General features: G+C 43.4%; 3 protein-coding genes across 5 annotated transcripts; 1 reads left to right on the top strand and 2 right to left on the bottom strand.

The window, feature by feature from the left end:
- The first annotated feature begins 5 nt into the window (after window positions 1-5).
- dlg4b (discs, large homolog 4b (Drosophila)) lies at window positions 6-10,290 on the top strand. Of its 3 annotated transcripts, XM_077545617.1 has the most exons (20): window positions 6-159; window positions 247-357; window positions 1,581-1,651; window positions 2,317-2,433; window positions 4,358-4,408; window positions 5,137-5,261; window positions 5,327-5,496; window positions 5,573-5,709; window positions 5,789-5,939; window positions 6,062-6,330; window positions 6,400-6,502; window positions 6,591-6,687; window positions 6,766-6,942; window positions 7,009-7,046; window positions 7,111-7,149; window positions 7,484-7,585; window positions 8,104-8,276; window positions 8,366-8,475; window positions 8,554-8,645; window positions 9,638-10,290. In XM_077545617.1, exons 1-20 carry the CDS (start codon window positions 141-143, stop codon window positions 9,742-9,744), a joined length of 2,259 nt encoding a protein of 752 aa, XP_077401743.1. In that variant the 5' UTR covers window positions 6-140; the 3' UTR covers window positions 9,745-10,290. The 3 variants fall into 3 exon arrangements, with proteins under 3 accessions (XP_077401743.1, XP_077401742.1, XP_077401744.1); XM_077545616.1 differs by lacking the exons at window positions 6-159; window positions 247-357; window positions 1,581-1,651 and adding an exon at window positions 1,898-2,055 and having other exon boundaries at window positions 9,638-10,289; XM_077545618.1 differs by lacking the exons at window positions 6-159; window positions 247-357; window positions 1,581-1,651; window positions 2,317-2,433 and adding an exon at window positions 2,516-3,027 and having other exon boundaries at window positions 9,638-10,289.
- Window positions 10,291-10,498: 208 nt separating this feature from the next.
- On the bottom strand, window positions 10,499-17,158 carry LOC144035694 (H-2 class II histocompatibility antigen, E-S beta chain-like). Its single transcript, XM_077545630.1, has 6 exons — window positions 16,954-17,158; window positions 15,616-15,888; window positions 14,240-14,453; window positions 13,892-13,959; window positions 12,555-12,668; window positions 10,499-12,476 (listed from the first exon to the last, which is right to left on the bottom strand). Exons 1-6 carry the CDS (start codon window positions 17,006-17,008, stop codon window positions 12,451-12,453), a joined length of 750 nt encoding a protein of 249 aa, XP_077401756.1. The 5' UTR covers window positions 17,009-17,158; the 3' UTR covers window positions 10,499-12,450.
- Window positions 17,159-17,228: 70 nt separating this feature from the next.
- Window positions 17,229-19,820, bottom strand: LOC144035695 (H-2 class II histocompatibility antigen, A-U alpha chain-like). Its single transcript, XM_077545631.1, has 4 exons — window positions 19,672-19,820; window positions 18,789-19,037; window positions 18,368-18,646; window positions 17,229-17,647 (listed from the first exon to the last, which is right to left on the bottom strand). The coding sequence occupies exons 1-4, from the start codon at window positions 19,733-19,735 to the stop codon at window positions 17,526-17,528; spliced, it is 714 nt and encodes a 237-aa protein (XP_077401757.1). The 5' UTR covers window positions 19,736-19,820; the 3' UTR covers window positions 17,229-17,525.
- Between the last annotated feature and the right edge of the window lie 49 nt (window positions 19,821-19,869).

Genomic DNA, 19,869 nt, shown 5'->3' with positions numbered 1-19,869 from the left:
CAATGATGTCAGTGTTTCCTTCATGTATGATTGATTCCTTCATTGGAGCTTGAGTGGAGTCAATCAGCAGACTTCACTACCCAGCATGCAATGCGCCTGTCAAATCCCTAAAGAGGATTTCCGTGGGATCACAGGACAACATGCCGCTGAAGCGAGACGGTGAGATATGACCTTTTTGTCATTTTCAACAAGTGCTTTTTACTGTACTTGTAGTGTCTCGGCTCACCTGCTCCGTGTGTTTTCCAGACACTCAGCGAGCGCTGCAGCTGATGGAGGCCTGCTCTGATGGGGTCAAAGGGAGAGAAGCCGAGAAGCTGCTCAACATCTTCCAGAGTGACCTGTTTCAGGCATTGCTGGGTACTGCAATTTCACTTCACAGGCATTGACATTGTGTATATTATATATGTGCATAAAGTAGATTTAAAAAAAAAAAGAAAAAAAGTCTGCACACCCCTGCTTAAATGCCTGGTTCGTGTGACGAAAATAACACATTTTCACATTCAAATTTGTGCTAAATGGGTGTCAGCTTCCACCTACCACCATTTAAAATGCCCAAGATTCAGATGTTCTTGAAAGCTTTTCCAAACGTTTTACATTGAGCATTGTAAATATATTCTGTTAAACCCTCACCTGGCTGGCATATTTCCTACCACCATGTTTCTCAAATTGGGTATGTGTACCCCTGGGCGTACGTGTAGGCACTCCAAAGGATACGTGAGATTTTAAAATATACTTAAAATCATTAATCATTTAAAATGATTAAATTATGTATTTCAGGAAAATAAGTCTCCCCCATACCAAAAAGGTTTGACCCAACCTGTCATATGCCGCCTTGAACCACCTTCAAATTTCATTTAAAATATTGTTAATAATTTCCTTTTTACGATGCCAAAGCAGGATACTTTTTGCTGGTAATTTTTATGTGCATTAATCTTTATTTACAATTAATTCTGTCTTTGTTTTTTATTTCCAAATAGTGTGAGATACCACTATACAAATAGAGCCCCCAAGTTAAATACTTAGTAGTTAAGTTAGAGTTAATAGATCAGACAATGATGGCATAGCATCCCCCCCCCCGTCCGTCCGTCTCTCACTCTCTCTCAGAACCTCAAAACCAAAAATGCTGGTTGAGCGATACTTGGCTGAGAGAATTTTTCACATGGGGTATATCATTGAAAAAAACGTTTTGATAACCACTGTCCTACCGGGTCATCCCACACCTTGACAACGAGGCGCTCTAAAACTGCCGCCATGCCAGTGCAAAATCCTGGTTCACAATACTGGCTGTCAAGTAAAAAAAAACAAAAACAATTTTACCCACCTTGACTGCATAATGTACACATACTCACGGCTGAAACCAAGGCGCTCTAAAGCTGGCAGGAGGGAAGACGTATTTTTGTGGAGTTTTAACACTTTATCTCCATAATTGTTCTCAGTCTTTTACCCTTTTCAGCAATTATCTTCCAACTTGTATAATATATTTAGAAGCAAATCTCTGAATTCACTTGACAAGAGTTTTAAATGCAGTCATGATGAAATATTTGTACTTCCAAGCACCTAATACGTTAACATGTGCGCAGACATCCAGGAGTTCTACGAGCTGACGGTGTGTGAAAGCCAAGCGGCAAGCCGTCCGCAGACACCTGTCCAGGTACGCTTCCCATCCAACAGCCGGCCGCCGTTCCTTAGCAACAGCTGCATCACACCATGGCAACGAGAGCAGAGCCCCCTCCTCTCTTCTTTCTCCCGCTCTGTCGTCAAGGAGGTGACCCCCCCCCCCCCACCCCTCAGCAGAAAATAACACACTCGTTGCATCGAACCCCCCCTACCCCCGCCCCCGCCCCCACCCCCACGCTCTCCTCCTCCACCTCGTTGGCTCATTGTCGACAGACGGTGGGAAGCGGAGGAGGAGAACGGCGGAGAGGGGGGGGGGGGGCGCAAAGCGCGATCAAATTGTGTGCGTGCGTGTGTGTGTGTGTGTGTGTGTGTGAGAGAAAATGTGTGTGTGACTGTGTGTGTGTGGATATGGACTGCCTCTGCATTGTCACCACCAAGGTAAGAGCAGAACGACACACATCAGCGTGCTCATGTGTGTTTTAACGTAACCTGTCCGTGTTTACACCTGTGTGCGTGCGCGTGCGTGTGTGTTGACTAGAACATACCACTCGTGTGTCTTCCACTTCCTGCTCCTCACTCGGGTCACACAAATGTCGGAAGACGGCGCCGCCGGCTGTTTCCGGGTCACGCTAGTCGCCGAATGCTAAAGCTCGCTTTGTGACTGTGTATGTGTGCCCCCCGTCCCCCCCCCCATCGCAGAAGTATCGTTACCATGACGACGACGACCAGCCAAGCCCTGGAAACGTGACTGACGGACACACCCCCGAGTTCGAGCGTGCACACCTGGACACCCTCATACAGCCTGCTGCGCTCACTGTACGTATCAACACGCACGCACGCACACACACACATGTACACGCCAGCCTGCTTGTCGCCATAGCAATGGGCAAGAAATGGGGGATGGGGGGTAGGGGGGTCTCCATGGCAGCAGTAATTTTCGTGTATATGTGTGTGTGTGACATCACGCAGGGGAGGTGATTCCTGGCATGGGTGGGGGAGGGGTCAGAGAGAGAGAGAGAGAGAGAAGAAACGCAGCAGCTGAGTTGAGCACAGCAAGCGGGGGAGGATGAGGATGAGGATGAGGATGACGAGCGCCGAAGAGCGTCGTCTTCTCATCGCCGGATTTTCTTGTTAGTCTGTTTCTTTTTTTTTTTCTTTTTTTTTTTTCTTCCTGGGATGAGTCGAGTCAATGATCACGGCAAGACCTAACAAGGCCGCTCGATCGTTCATCCGTCACTCCTCCATCTTGATGTAACCCCCCGTCACCCGCCACCCCCCCCTTACTGCGAAGGGGGCAAGACACCACGGAGACAGGAAGTGATGTTCGTTTCGGTGTGGTACGCCAAGAAGATGGGACGACGCTTCATTAACAACGTACGCAGAGCCAAGAGACACAGACAGAGGATGATGGTAACGTTTCAAGTTCACCTTTTGCCCGGCTCAACCAATAAGGGGGTGCGAGGGGGGCGGGGATAACCACCCGGCTTGTCGTGGCGTCCTTGTGTCAGTTGGCATCACGGCGTAGGGGTGCTGCGCGCGCCTGCCTCACAGTTTTGAGATCGGGGTTCGATTCCCTTCCTGTGTGGGGGTTTGCATGTTTGCCGGCATCCTCCCACATTGTGAAAAGCTTCGAGAGCCTCCTCCTCCTCCTCCTCCTCCTCCTCCTCCTCATTGTGAGATAAACGCTCGTTTTTTTACCTCCGCATGCACGCACGCACACGGTGTCATGGGAAACTGAGTGTGAAGTGTAACTAACATCGCTGTTACATAATCACCGACTCCACAACCTCCTCCTCCTCCTCCTCCTTCTCCTGGACATAAAAACGTGTCATCTCTTCATCATTCCACCTGCCCATTCTGCTTCTCCGCTCAAGTCTAAATTTGTTACCTCCGCCAAGCATCAAGCTTCATTGAATCCCTGGGAGTAGCGAAATTCCGCCAGTATTTGACGCTCCTCCTGAAAATGATCAAAATTGCCAGTGTTAATAGTTCAAACTGTAAATATAGCACAAACTGTAATCCCCAAACGCTTACATATTAAGATCATCCATTAAAGCATAAATGTGAGGTGATTGAGGAAAATTGCAATTCAACTTGCATCACAGTGAGCGGCAGTTTGGCAAATAGTCAACAATTCTTAAAGAGAAAAAAAAGACACTTCAAGCTGTTTAGTGACACTCCCAAGCTAGCTTAATGCTAACACTCAATGGAGAGCACCATAGACAGGCTAACGGATAGCATTGATAGTGAGGTGATTAATCCCTTGAGCACAAACACTTTAGCAACACAATATTACAGACGCTGTACTGATTCACAGCACTTTAATTGTGAAACTATTCTTCATCTGTGTCTGCATGGCTGTGTTATACCACGGCAGGTACACCAGAAAGAGCAGCACAATTAAATTGAAGCACGCACAAGCTATATAATTCTTTTACATTCTGTTTCTTTTGGAAAGTACGATACATACGTTTACTATGCTAGCTTCCTGTTGTTTTGCTGCCCCCCCCCCACCACTATTAGTATACACTTGTTGTGCCGTCTCCTGCCTCGTTGCACAACCTGCACGCAGGACGGGCGGAAGTGATGTCATAGCAACAGCCGAGACTTGAGAGCGAGACGCTCGCCACGGCCGCCTGCGCCCTGAAGGCGACTGTTGCCGTGGCAACCGGTCGTCAGAAGTGGGGGGGGGGGGGGGGGGGTGCTTTGAATGCGATTTAACCCTTTGTGTTTTTCACAGATGAACGGATCCGAAGGAGAGCTGGAATATGAGGAGATCACGCTGGAGAGGGTGAGACTGCGCGCACACAACACACACACACACACTTCTCATGTTCGTTACTACCCACAGGGAATGCTTGTATAATTTTTCTGAAAGAAAACTGAGTAAGTTAATCTTAAAATAATAAACACCATAATGGCATATATATATATATATATATATATATATATATATATATATATATATATATATATATATATATATATATATATATATATATATATATATATATATAGGTTTAATTAATTACTCATTTTAAGACATCGGTGTGGATCTTTGATGCTAGATGTGTTTATTTGTTTTAAGAATAGTCAAAACTTCCTGTTTTATTAGCATATAATTTTGCTAAAATTAAATACTACATGTGCCTTAAAGATACGAGTGACACCACTTGGGCATCTTGCGAGTTACAAGCCGCTATTCAGCCTTTTTTTTTTTGTTTACCTTAAAATACGAGCGCACATAATTTGTTTTAAACTGGTTAGCTTAATGCTATCACATAATGGGAAATGCCCTAGATGACCTAACTCATAGACTCTATGTGGCACAAATGATCAATATATGTAACCACTCAGTCATTATTCTTTATCCAGTCCATAAAATGAGCATATTGCAGCAGCTTACTGGGTCACTTACAGTAGTTGTGAAACACTCATTTATTTTAGGAGACAAGAATGCATTAATGACATTTAGGATTCATTTTTGTCGTGCTGCTATATGTAACTGTGCGTGTGCAGGGAAACTCTGGGTTGGGCTTCAGCATCGCGGGAGGAACCGACAACCCTCACATTGGAGATGACCCGTCCATCTTCATCACAAAGATCATCCCCGGAGGAGCCGCCGCACAGGACGGCCGTCTAAGGTACGCACGCGAGCGCGCGCGCACGCAGGCGCACAAACCGACCTTGGGTGTGCGTCCGTCCCCAGGGTGAACGACAGCATCGTGTTCGTCAACGACGTGGATGTGCGTGAGGTCACTCACTCGGTTGCCGTGGAGGCCCTGAAAGAGGCGGGGCCCGTGGTGCGGCTCTACGTTCTGAGGCGACGCCCGCTCAACGAGCACGTCTCCAAAATTAAGCTGATGAAGGGACCCAAAGGTAGGAGCGGAGACGGCCGAGTTTCGCACAACTCCCCCACCCGGAAAGGAGGGACTTTGATGTATTTTGGGGTCAGGTCTGGGCTTCAGCATCGCCGGCGGGATCGGCAACCAGCACGTCCCCGGAGACAACAGCATCTACGTCACCAAGATCATCGAGGGCGGCGCGGCGCAGCGGGACGGGCGACTGCAGATCGGCGACAAGATCTTGGCTGTACGTACGCCGTGTTTCTCCGTCTGTGTGTACTTGTGTCTGTATGTGTGTATTTTTATTCATTTGTTGACCCCTGCAGGTCAACCATTTGTCTCTAGAGGACGTCCTGCACGAAGACGCCGTGTCAGCTCTGAAGAACACGGGAGAGGTGGTCTACTTGAAGGTGGCCACGCCCACCTCGCACTACATCCACCCGGCTGAACGTTTCAGCCCCCCGGACCTCACCAGCTGTATGTCAAAATAACCGTGTTGAAATGAGCTGTGGGGCAAAAGTAGTGCCTTGACGCCAAATAGCATCCTTTGTGTACCTATTTTTCCTTACTATGGACATGTTTCCGTCTCTCCCATGCAGCCTATATGGAGCCGGACTACATGTGCGATTACCCACAAGCCCTCCCGCCGCCGTCCCCGCGTCGCTACTCGCCGCTCCACCGCGGCATGATGGGAGAGGACGACTACGGCCGAGAGCCCCGTCGCGTGTGCGTGCAGCGCGGCGCCAGCGGGCTAGGCTTCAACATCGTGGGCGGCGAGGACGGCGAAGGGATCTTCATCTCCTTCATCCTCGCCGGGGGACCGGCGGACCTCAGCGGAGAACTTCAGAAGGGCGACCAGATTCTCAGCGTGCGTGTCACGCGTACGCGCCATCACCGTCACGTGACTTCTTCAGCAACTGTGTGTTTGTGCGTACAGGTGAATGGTGTGGATCTCAGGTTTGCGACCCACGAGCAGGCCGCAGCAGCGCTCAAGAACGCCGGTCAAACTGTTACTATAGTAACACAGTACAGACCTGAGGGTGAGCGCGCGCACATTCGCGTCATTGTCAGCATGACATCAGTGCGCTTACAAAATCACTGTCTGTGTGTCTTCGTCCGTGTATGTAGAGTATAGTCGCTTTGAAGCCAAGATCCATGACCTGCGTGAGCAGATGATGAACAGTTCGCCAGGAAGTCTGCGAGCCAACCGCAGCTTCTACGTCAGGTAACACACACACACACACACACACAGGAAGTTTGCCACAAGTGTCTTACCGTCAACCCCATCCTGTGTGTGTCGCAGAGCCTTGTTCGACTACGACAAGACGTGGGACTGCGGCGTCCTGTCCCAAGCTCTGGACTTTAACTTCGGGGAGGTGCTTCACGTGATTGACAGCTCCGACGACGAATGGTGGCAGGCCAGACGGGTCAACCAACAGGGGGAGCTGGAAGAGCTGGGATACATCCCGTCCAAACACCGGTGAGGTTCTGCAGCCACACTCGCGTCCACCTTTGCTTCGCGACTGACGCTTTGTGTGTGTTTCAGGGTCGAGAGGAAGGAGTGGTCTCGGATGAAGACTCAAGGTGAGTTGGGTGATGATGAGGCGGCGAAGAGCCAACGTGTGACTGTTGTGGTTTCTTGCTGCAGGGCTAGTCCAGAGCTACGAGGCGGTTGCGCAGACTGAAGGTGAGTTTGAGGGGGGGCAGGGGTGGGGGGCGAAAGGGGTTTGAACTAGGTACAGTTAATCCCCTTGGCGTAATCAAAGATCTTCAGAGACAAAGTATCACTCAACATACATCCTTGACAACAATTACTACGTTCCTATTAGCCAGGGCTTTGACGCTCTCTTCTGATATCACAGAAAGAGCACAAAAACAAATTACATTACTGTAGAGATTACAGCTAAGTATTGAGTGCAATTACATAAACAGTCAAGGAGTGCTAAAACGTTTGCCAGCTATTTTTTCTCGTCAATTGTTCGCAAGCGATCATGGTGAGCCGTTAACTGCTGTCTCCGCAGTGGACTACGCCCGACCAGTCATCGTCCTGGGACCCACCAAAGACCGTGTCAACGATGACCTGCTCACCGACTTCCCGGACAAGTTTGGCTCCTGCGTGCCACGTGAGTGTGAGGGACGCGGGACTCGTTCGGTGAATGCTTCACCTTGCTCGACTTACAACTTTAAGATACAAGCTCGTTCTGCTGCTGTTTGGCAAACAGTGAACAATTCTTGACAAAAAAGGCTACAAATGACAATCCTAATTGAAGTTTGCTGTCAAGCTAAACCTAAAACTTTGAGAATTACACATTGTGCTATTAAAACAAGAAAATATCTTAGACATTAGTCCTCTAGCCCAATGCTAATGCTATAATGGGAAATGTGTAGCAACACATTCAGACATTCAATGTAAGAATATGAGATCAAAATGGAAAATTTTCTTTTTTCCTCCGTGAGGAGCTAAACTATATCTATTTGTCTGTCTTATACTGCCCCCAAGTGGCCAAGTCGGGCAGCCATTCGATTGAAGCAAAATGTGACAAAAGTTATTACATTGAGTGTATTTTCTCATGTCATTACTAAGTTTTTATAAAGTGCAATATTATAGAGTGCTTGCACATGTATGAACTCCTCCCACCAGATACGACTCGTCCGCGCAGGGACTACGAGGTGGACGGGCGGGACTACCACTTTGTGGGATCCCGCGAGCAGATGGAGCGCGACATCCAGTCGCATCACTTCATTGAGGCGGGCCAGTACAACAACCACCTGTACGGCACGTCGGTGCAGAGCGTCCGGCAGGTGGCCCGGCAGGTGAGATGTTGTTGCTCACGTTTAGGTTGCCATGGCGATGCTTGCACGCTTGCTTTTATCAACTCTGCTGTGGGTTGGTGCATGTCTAGGGCAAGCACTGCATCTTGGACGTGTCGGCCAACGCCGTCAGAAGGCTCCAGGCCGCTCAGCTCCACCCCATCGCAATCTTCATTCGACCCCGATCTTTGGAGAATATCCTGTGAGTTCGTCGTGCCACGTGCAGACCGCTTAGGAAATATTCTCATTCTTGTGTGCTTCTGCTTGTGTGTGTGTGTAGCGACTTGAACAAGCGTCTGTCTGAGGATCAGGCAAGGAAAGTTCTGGATCGAGCCATCAAAATGGAACAGGACTTCCTCGAGTGTTTCACTGGTAAATATATACGCTGGATACGTTACACGTTTTGTATCTTAGTAGTTTATTCCTTTTTATATCTAAATTACTGTTATGAAATGAAGGCTAATGCATGATGTTTGCTGTAGACGGAAATGACAAAAATCAATAGCATTTGTAGATATTGTGACATTGAAAACATTAATTTTAATGCAGAATTTTTTTTAAATAATAATGAAATGTCAGAGAACATTAAAATAAAAATTGCAATTATTCTACAAGGCACCTCAACCAATTCCAACAAACGCAAGTCAGAACAACACTAAAATTGCTTTGTGTTTCATTTGAAAGAGCTAAATTGTGTGAATAAAATTACACTGGAACTTAAAGCTACTGAATGCAGAAAAATACATTTCGAATCGCTACTGCCACCTGTGGCTGAAAAATTAAACTGCATTTTCCCTTCTTCACATACACAATGCGCACATGACATCATGTCTGCAGACAGTAAGTGAGAAATTCTGTCTAAAATCTATTGGCCAGAGGCTTGCAGGAGTTCCCATTATGAACACCTAAGGTGTTAATCTACTAATTAAAAAAAATGTTTTAGTCATAAATAGTCAAATAAAAAGGCCATTGTAAAGATATTTTTAATTGTTGCCAAGTGCAGCTTTCAGAATATTAAATCACATCCACTTTTCAAATGTGAAATTGTAAAGACATCTGTCCTAATCCTCATTTATTTTTAAAACTGAAATGATTCCATATATCCATGTAGTTGAATCATCAAAATTCACATCATCCTCATTATTATGAAATATTCAGTTGTTTACTCACTTGTAAAGAAATAACATTTCTTACATATTTTTGGTTGTTTTTTTTTACCGTAGGAGGACTTCATTTCACTAACGTTTATTTTAACGTATATGTCTGTTTTTTAAATTATTATTTTTACATTTGTGGAGGCACTGTCCATTGCTGCTGTGTTTGTGCGTGACTGTCAAGCTCTTCAAATGCATGCGTGTGTGCAGCCATCGTGCACGGGGACACCTTTGAAGAGGTGTACCACCAGGTCAAAGTGGTCATCGAGGAGCAGAGCGGCCCCTACATCTGGGTGGTGACCCGCGACCGGCTCTGATTGGTCAGCAGAGGGCTCTCCCCTCCACCCCCCCAGCCCCTGTGCACATGTTGTATATCCATGGCAACGCCGGAGCAAGCGATGTATGATCGATGTAGAGTGTAGGTAATGTGTTTATATTCTGCTATTTATTTATGGATTGATTGATTGATGGATGTGCTATACACACACCGTGTGCGTGTGTAAATACAATATTGGGGCTCAAACACACAGTCGCGCGCAGATACATCCTCACACAGCGAAATCAGGGCTTTGAGATCACATGATGATTTGCTTTGAGCACAATGGGTCATGTCTGAATCTCGCCCCCCCCCCCAATCCACATGGACTACATTTCCCACAATCCCTTTGTGCAACACTGTGGCCACACCATGGCTCCGCCACCTCAACTGTACAGCACAAAGACTCAGTAAGCTAACGCTAACAGCTAACGACTGTCAATCGGCACTCCCCAATGATTTCCCCCGCTGCTGCGTCAGCGGGACGAAGAGCGCCGAACGAATTCGTGGAAATCTTGGAATAAATTGTTAAGAAAAAAAAAAAAGCCAAGTCTCATGAGTCGTGACTCGGTGCAAACGGAACGCAATTCAGCAACCTGCAAATTGACCTAAGAGGACTCTACTTTATGGCTGTGAACATTTACAGTAATGGAATACCGACCAGCGCATCAGAATAAATCCTCAAACGGCTTTCCTACTGCTTGGCTGCTGGTCAAGAAGTCCAAAACCATCTCACCAACGCACACAAAAAAAGATATGTTACAATCAGTGATGTTTATTCATCAAATGCAAAGCACAGCAGTCTACTCTAATCTACTCCAGACTGTTTCAATCTAATCTCATATGGTCTGATCTCAATTGAATGGTGTAAAATGATAAATGGACTGAATTTATGTACAGTAGCACTTTCTATACCGTTGTGGTGCTTAAAGCGCTTTAGTCAAGGTTTATCTGAGCTGAGCTGATCTGATCCAATATAGTCTGTGCTGGTCGGGTCTGTTTTGGTCCAGTTTGGTCTTTTGTAATCTAGGCTAATATGATTGCCTTCTGGTCTGGACTCACCATTTCTAGTCTGGACAAATGCTGTCCTATTCTGCTGTGAACTCTTCTAGTTTGGTTGACTACAGTCTGTGCTGAGTGGTTGTATTCTAATCTAATGTGGTGCATCTAGATCAGGGTTCACCAATTCCGGTCCTCGAGGTCCGGAGTCCTGCAGGTTTTAGATGCTTCCACCTACCAACCAAGGGTATTTTAGTTAACTAAAACTAACGAAAAAACTAAAAATAAAATTCAAAAAAACAATTTTGTTATTGAAATAAAATAAAAACAAAAATGCTTTTAAAAAAACGTAAACTAACTGAAATTACATTTTATGTTTACAAAACTAACTATAATTATAGCAAAAATGTCCTTCGTTTTAGTGTTTGGTAATCAATTTAATGCATGAGCTTTTGAGGATGATTTATTTGGATATTAACTGGAATAAGGACATTTGAAAGTGTGTCACACAAAAGTGACGTCATTTAGCAGCAGCCAATAGAAAAGCACCTTCAGATGACGTTGCTCCCATGGTGTTTTTTTAAATATTGCGCACAAGTAATACCCACTTAAAAAAAACGAATACTGAAACTAACTAAAACTAAGCATTTATGAAATAACTAAAACTAATGCAAACTAACAGAACCACCATGAAAATTAATTAAAACTAACTAAATTTAAAAAACAAAACTAAAAACTAATCAAAAAAATAACTAAAATGAAAAATTCCCAAACTATAATAACCCTGCTACCAACACACCTGATACTAAAGATCAGGCTCGTTATCAGGCATGCTGATGAGCTGATTATATGAAACAAGTGTGCTAGTCCGCCCTGAGACTGGGAGGTCGTGGGTTCAATTCCCGGCCGGGTCATACCAAAGACTATAAAAATGGGACCGATTGCCACTCTGCTTGACACTCAGCATTAAGGGTTGGAATTGGGAGGTTAGATCACCACATGATTCCCGAGCGCGGCGCTGCTGCTGCTCACCGCTCCCTCAGGGGATGGGTCAAATGCGGAGAACAAATTTCACCCACTTAGATGGGTGTGACAATCAGTGGATCTTATCTTATCTTATCTTAGTGGGTGGAAACGTCTAAAACCTGACCGGAATTGGTGAACCCGGGTCTCGATCGTAGGTGTCAAACTCTGGTCCTTGAGGGCCGCAGTCTTGCATGTCTTAAGACGTTTCCTTTGTCCAACACACCTGATTCAGAGGATCTGCTCATCAGCAAGCTCTACAGAAACCTGATAACGATCCTGATCATTTGATTCAGGTGTGTTGGAGGAGGGAAAACTCTCAAATCTACAGGACTGCAGTCCTCGAAGACCTGACTTTGAGAGCTATGGTCTACTCGATATTGTTTTAGTCTGGTTTGGTTCTGTTGTCGTATGGTATGTACTGTTGTGTTCTAGTCTAGTATGTTAGAATAGAATAGTCCATCTCGACTGTTCTAGTTTAGTCAATTGGGCTACTTTGTTTTAGTTTATCCTGCTGGAGCCTAGTCTGGGTGTACTTACTGATTCCTAGTTTAGCCTAATCTGATTTCTTGCAGTTTGCTCCAATCACTTAGTTATTCTGATGATCACGCGGTGCGAGCAGAAACATCATGATCAAATGAAATGTCAAATGTCAAGGCCCAAGTAGGCTGATCCCGGGGCAGTTTCAGTCTGTTGGAACCAGAATGCGACCTAGTTGAGGAGAAGATGACGACGAGTCAAGAAGAGGCAGAAGGAATCACGTCAGGTGATGTGCTGAGCAAGTCTTACCGTGACACTTCTTGCGATAGTACACGAAGCCCCCCAGGGACAGGACCACACCCAGAGTCAGTCCAGACGCACCAATGGCCAGCTTGTTCTTCTCCGACTCGGGGAGGGACGGATCTGCCCGGAGCGGAGAGAGACACACATATGAACAGGTGAGTGAGAGTGAGACAGGTGAGCGAGAGAAACAGATGAGAGTGACAGAGAAAGAGACAGTTGATTGAGAATGAGACGAGGGACTAACAGCGTGAGGTTCTTTTCTTAAGTAAAGAAAAAAATAAGTATTTTTAAAAGCAAAAGGTTAAAATTATACATTAATAGAGTCATATTACAACAACAACAATATATAAGAATAAAGTGCAACAGTAAAGCTGATGTATCACGAGAGAGAAAAAACTCATCCAGACTAAAATCAGAATTTGACAAGAAATATAGTATTGACAGCAAAGTGTCATGTACGGGAATAATGTCAAAATATTTAAACAAAAACTCGAGACTTTTGCAGAAATAGTTGTCCAGCAAAACGTTATGTGAAAAACCTCAACATTGCGTCAATTCTTTTATGAAAATAAAGTATTCATCTGAGAAAATGATGTAGCTTTACAAGAATAGGGTCAAAATATTACTTTTTTTTTTAATACAAATATTACAAGAAAAAAATACACACAAATAAAAGTTGTAACATTAGGACAAAAAATGTTATTTAGATTAAGTAAAACCCCTGCAACATTATGCGGTTTGAAAATTAGCACTGCGCTCAATATAGCATTTTTTGTGCAATGGTCTAACCTCCTCATAAATCACATTTCAATGGAAAAAATATCTGCCTCAAATAAACACCAAATATCAAAATTTATAGAAACATGGTCTACGTATATAGAATTTTTTAACCTAATTCTGGTTACTTAATTCTGTCTGTCAGCGAGAGCCACTACATCGTGATAACTTACATTGATGTTTCTGCATTTGGCAATTTATTATTACATTATATTATTAGTATGGGATTTTTTTTTTAATAGGCTTTAGGTGAACTGATGAATACACGCACGCACGCACACACACACGCACATACACATACTCACCCACATACAAAATATATATATATATATATATATATATATATATATATATATATATATATATATAAAATTTATTTTATTTTTTTAATTAAAAAAAAAGGAGAGCAATGATGATGTCAAATCGAATGAACAATACTGAGCTCTCCTTAGAAAAAAAAATATATATATATATATAGCATTTTTTGTAACTACTTCAATAGTCGATGAAAAATGTTTTACACAGGAACATGAATAAAAATGAACACAAAAAGTTCAATGCATTACCCCAGTCCACACGCAGAGGTACATCAAGGCTGACGTGTTCCACCACACAGGTGATCTTCTCACCAGACCTTTAGAAACAAACCCCAACCGTCAGTTGATTTTCATCGCCCCCAACTAGTGATGGCAAAATGAAGCTTCATGAAGCACTTGTGATTTTTTTAAGTCCCCTAGATGGTGCTCTTGGTTGGAAGATGCAGTGGAAATTTAATACATTTCCATTGCACTAGCCTTTGCAGTATATTTAAACCAAGAGCACCATCTAGGGGACTTAAAAAAAATCACAAGTGCTTCATGAAGCTTCATTTTGCCATCACTACCCCCAACGTCACGACGCGACGGCGGACTCACTTGGGCGTGTAGACCAGGTGAGAGTGAATCTGGTAGTACCAGTCGCCGTCGCGAAGCTCATCTGTGGAGGTCACGTCCGAGGTGACTTCCTGTCCGTCCCTCAGCCAGGTGACCCGGATGTGCTTGGGGTAGAAGTCGTAGGCGATGCACACCAGTGCGGCGGTGTGGCCGTTGTCGGGAAACCGTTCCGAGTGAATTCTGACGTAGGGCTTGACTGCAACGGATCACGCAAGTAAACGCGCCGGTCTTTCAGATGAATAGCGTTTCACTTTTTTTTTGTTCCAGAGTTTTTTTTGTGACAGCCTTATTCCAAAATGGATTCAGTTCATTTATGCTCCCAATAGATTTAATCGGTCAATATTTGCTCTTTTAATTGTTTTTTTTTCTCCAAAAAATACATATGGCATACCACCACCACCACCACAATCTGCTATTGCTCCCTCTAGTGGTTTGCTAAATTTCTGTTCAGTTCGATTTAAAGTTGAACAATCATTTGCATTTAATCTTCAAGAAAATGTTATTTTTGAATTATGACTACTTCTTTCTTTTTTTTTTTATGGAGAGCTCAGTATTGTTCATTCGATTTGACATGTCATCATTGCTCTCCTTTTTTATTTTTTTATAAATTTTTTTATATATATATATATATTTTTTTTTTTTGTATGTGGCTGAGTAAGTGTATGTGCGTGTGTGTGTGCGTGCGAGCGTGTGTGTATTCATCAGTTCACCTAAAACCTATTAAAAAAAAAATCCCATACTAATAATATAATATAATAATAAATTGCCAAATGCAGAAACATTAATGTAAGTTATCACGATGTGGTGGCTCTCACTAACAGACAGAATTAAGTAACCAGAATTAGGTTAAAAAATTCTATATACGTAGACCATGTTTCTATAAATTTTGATATTTGGTTTTTATTTGAGGCAGATATTTTTTCCATTAAAATGTGATTTTTTTTTTTTTGAATTATGACTTATCTAAATGCCATTTCTATTTAACTTGTATGTGCAATACATTTGACATGCGTATTATTTATTCAGTGTAATGTTCTAACTGCATCATGTTTAAGTGGCTTACGATAATAGTGATGCATGCAACTACTGTTCTAATGTTTGACATGATGGTGGTACTTGGAGAACTAAGTTTTTTTTTTTTTTTAGGTTGTAAGATGTTTGACAACTAGTGTCTCATCTAATGTGGTCTGGTCTTGTATAGTCGTTAGAGTGTCTGATTGCAGACGTTAATTTAATCCATTTTGGGAATCGGCTGTAATATTAGCTGCACATACTCAGACGCCGTGGATGGATTACACACACGCACACGCATGCGTTGTATGTTTTTGCTTTGGTGGCTGATTAACGTGTTTTTGTACCTGACTTGGTGAGCGCAGCTTCATAGTAGATCTTAATGTTGGGTGAACATGTTACTTCCTTCGCGTGTCTCGCTCTGGCAATGATGTCGGGGTCGGCATTAAAGGCTGCGGCCTGCTTGACGCCAAAGTTAGTGTAGCCGATGTACTTATCCAAAGTGCTGCTGAAGCGAAACTGTTCCAGTTTGTTGTAGAAGTACGACTGGATGAACTCGATGTCATTCAGGTCAGTCGAGTTGAACACGCAGAGATAGTCCACGTGCCATAGGTAGCCATCTGCCCAAACAAATAACTTTAAGATTCATACGGTTCACACATGTTGACCCTGAGCCGTGTGTGTGTGTGCGCGCGTGCGTGCCTATTCATGCATTTGTTAAAAGTATATAGGCTATGTAGTAGTTAACTTTATGTATACTGTATGTTATATAATAGCACACATGCTGTTGTATTCAATATTTACTGTATGTAGTCATAATTCTGCAATTATTATACACAATGTGTAGCATATACACAGTGGAACCCCCGTAATATTCATGGTTCGGCATTAGCAAATTCATCAAATGGCGGATTTTTTGTTGTTGTTGTTGAAACTATCCCTCATTATTTGCGGCAACCCATGCTCACTTGCGTGGGATTTTGTTTGCTTTTTACACAATCCCCCAATCATTTGTGTGTGTGTGTGTGTGTGTTTTTTCCCATCAATTCACAAATTGCTGGTATTCACTGCAGAGCCTGGTCGCTATTCCTTGCAAATAGCAGAGGTCCACTGTCAGTATACAGAAATAAATGTTAGGAAAAGCCCAGTAGAACATTTGAACTTTACTTAAATCAGGAGCACTCAAAATGGTGGCAAGTGTGTGCCGCATGCATTTGAATGTGATTGGCTCGTTCTGAACAGCACAGCCACTGAATTATAATAGGGTACTTACTTGTGCAAGGACTTTTTATTTTATTTTATATATTCTAAAATATACTGTATCAATTCAGGTTATAGGTCGCAATAATGGTGGAAAACGTTTTGGAAGGATTTATCTTCTTTGGTGTCTATTTTTATATCACAAAAGCTGAACAATGGTGTGTAGGCTTTTAATATCTAGTCATTGCCTGTTTTTTTACATACTTAGTTGTATGCAGAATATATTTCATTATATACACTACATATTTTGTTTCATACAGTAAACGTGCAGTCGACTGTTTTTATGTAATTGTATGAGGATATTATACCTTAAAGTGTAATACAATTGTACAAAACATATTTAGTAGCATATAGTACATTATGCAGTTGTATACATAGAATTAAATATAAAATATAGCATATAAATAATATATAAATACACGTACCTGCCACACATAAGGTGAGGGAGAGGAGACAGACGACTCGAGCTAATGAATCCATGTCCTCAAGTCCCGAAAAAAGTGAACTTGCATGAGGAAGTGACTCTTTAAAAAAGAAGCAGCTGGTCACATGACCTGCATCACTTGTTGCCAGGCAGACGAGTCAGCCAACCTGAGCACAAACTAGTCAAGTCCTAGGACCCCAGTCTGAATCCAGTAAGAATATTTAGAAGATCGATTGAATTACATGCGACATTTTTAAGAAATGAGCGGTACAAAAATGAGAGGACCATCCTTTTATTTATTGCCATCTTCAAGGAGCTAAAAACTTTGCAAACAAGCAGACGGAATCATTGGAGAAGAGAATGTACAGTGAACCTGCGATAAATAGATTCTTAAGCTATCAATATTTTATGTATTTTCACAGTTAATTAAGTTAGTAGATTTGTGTTATTCCAATGTTTGGCTGTGCATTATGTTTTAAAAATCTATCCATCTTCAACGATAAACAGGAGTTCGCTGTACGTTTATTTGATTAGGCATTAAAGAAAAACAATGATGTCATCAGAACCAGCCAATCAGTTGCAATTGTTTCCTTTGATGAGGAAGAAGGTTCCGATGGCCACGCCCATGAGTCCCACCGTCAGCCCCAGTGCACAGAAGATTGTGGGGCCGATACCCGGCTGGGCCACCTTCACCACTAGAAACAGGAAATTGCGGTTAGCACTAGCATTAGCGCTTATAAAGGTCTGCTACCTTTCCGAGGGAAGTTCAGATGTCAGATTTTAGAAAGGCAGATAAGAGTTCCATTTGTTCCGTGACTGCACTCGTATCTCAAAACACTCATATAATCTTTCCACACTAGAATGAATGGAAATGGAATTAATTTGTTCCAACCACTTGGGGGGAAAAAAACTAAATTTTCAAATTTATTTATTTTTATGTAAACCTCACTTCAGTATTTTACTGTTTGCTCTTCACATAACCTGCAAACAAGGAAAATGCAAGCCCAAAGCACAACTAAAGTACCTTTGAGCCTGCTAGCTGAATGCTAACACTAATTAGCAATAATGTTGTGGTGCTACAAGTCAAGTCTAGTCATCTTCCCTTTAACAAACAGATTGAATACAAATAATGCCACAACACATATCAGATATTATAAGAGTGCCCAGAGTCATATATTCTTTATCATCTATGTAGAATGAATTAATATTAGTGCCGCACTGATAATCTTAGAGAGGAGTTGAGCCGCCACAGTCTTCTACTATCCCCAGGAGGCCAAGGTGGAAAACCAGAAGGTGAAGAACAGTCAAAATGATGTCGTTACAGTTTGTTTTTATAAAGTACAATTTATGTATTACTCGACATTGCTGCTTTCTCATCATCTCCAAGTTGGGCACTTTTGCAACCACTCACTTACCCCAGATGACTGGGAGCGGCTGCTGCAGGGCCGGGTGTTCCACCACGCACGAGTAGATGTCGTCCTGAGCGGGTATGAAGTCCAGTCGGAACGTCTGGTGGAACGAGCCGTTTTTATCGGGGTAGGCGCTGCTGGCTCCGCCCCCTGCCACCCGCTTGCCGTTCTTGGTCCAGTGGACTTTAACGGGCGCCGGAAAGAAGCCGCTCACGTGGCAGACGAGTGTGTTCTTCTCTCCCAGCGCCACCTCGTCTCTCGGGTAGACAATGTGAGAGGGAGGATCTGATAAGACAAACGCGTGTGTTGGCATTGTTTGTGTTTTTGTGTGTGTTTGTGTATCCATGTTTGTTCGCGCCGTCTGTGTCAGCGTGTGTGTGTATGTGTGTGTGTCAGCGTTTGGGCTCCATGGTTTCCATCACTGTACCATATTCTAGTGGCTGATCCTTCATTGCTTGCCGGGCAATGATGAGGTTTCTTTTGCATGCAATTACATTGGCCACCGCTACGGAAAAAGCTTCTTTGCTGTAGCTCATGTGATCCACAAAGTTGGGCTGAGGTTCCACGCCCCTGTTGGCGGTGAAGTTGGCAACCCACATGTCCTCGCCGTCCAGTCCGTAGAAATCTTCTCCCTCCGTGTCAGAGCAGCCGGTTACGCTTATGTCTGTGTGGAAATCTGAGAAGAAGCATCCCATGTAAGATGTTGTCTCCAACTTGCTGAGACTGCAATTCACTCCGTTCAACTTTACACAAATCCATCGCGAGCCCCACCACCAGCCAAAAACGTTAGTTGCCGTTTAGTGGCGAGTGAGATACGACTTGCAGCATTTAAATATATATATTTTTTAAATATAGATACGAGCTGTCTTTTGGCCAATTATTTGCTCTCAATGAAGATACGAGCGGCGTATGGCGACAATGAAACAAATGGAAGATTTCTGCCTTTTCTGTGGTAGTGTTACCGCTAATTTTGTAGATTATGTAAATGAGACACAAGTAATCAGGAAGTTTAATTTTATTTTTCATGAGGGTGCTGGTAGTTCTCTTCTCGGCCGTTTTTTGGCCATGTAACTTCACTTGCTCTTGAGCCAACACACTAAAGGAAAAAAACATGCTTAATGTTTTGAATACTTTTACTTTCAATACTTGTGTATATTTTATATCTGAAAATATATAGCAAATGTCAGACACTTAAAAAAGACTTTTAGTCAAGTTAAACTCTAAAAGTTGACTTTACCGTCTATCAAAGGGATTCACTGTTAAGATACTTGTACTTCTACTCAAGTATTGCTTTCAGGTACAGTACTTACATTTACCACTTGCTGCACCGTCACCGCCATGGAGGAAGAGCACAAGAAAGACGAACACCTTCATCTTGTCGACTTGAAGCTGTTCTGCCTCACTGTGACCTGGACAGGCAGCAAGCTTAGCTCAAGAGGAGTGACTGACCTCTGGCCAATCACAATTCAGAGAATTGCCTGTGTCATCAGTTACCGGGTAAGCCAGTC

The sequence above is a fragment of the Vanacampus margaritifer genome, chromosome 15 (genome assembly GCF_051991255.1).
Source record: "Vanacampus margaritifer isolate UIUO_Vmar chromosome 15, RoL_Vmar_1.0, whole genome shotgun sequence".
NCBI lineage: Eukaryota > Metazoa > Chordata > Actinopteri > Syngnathiformes > Syngnathidae > Vanacampus > Vanacampus margaritifer.
The sequence above is the reverse complement of the archived record's forward strand: the minus strand, read 5'-3'. Positions and strand labels throughout refer to the sequence as shown.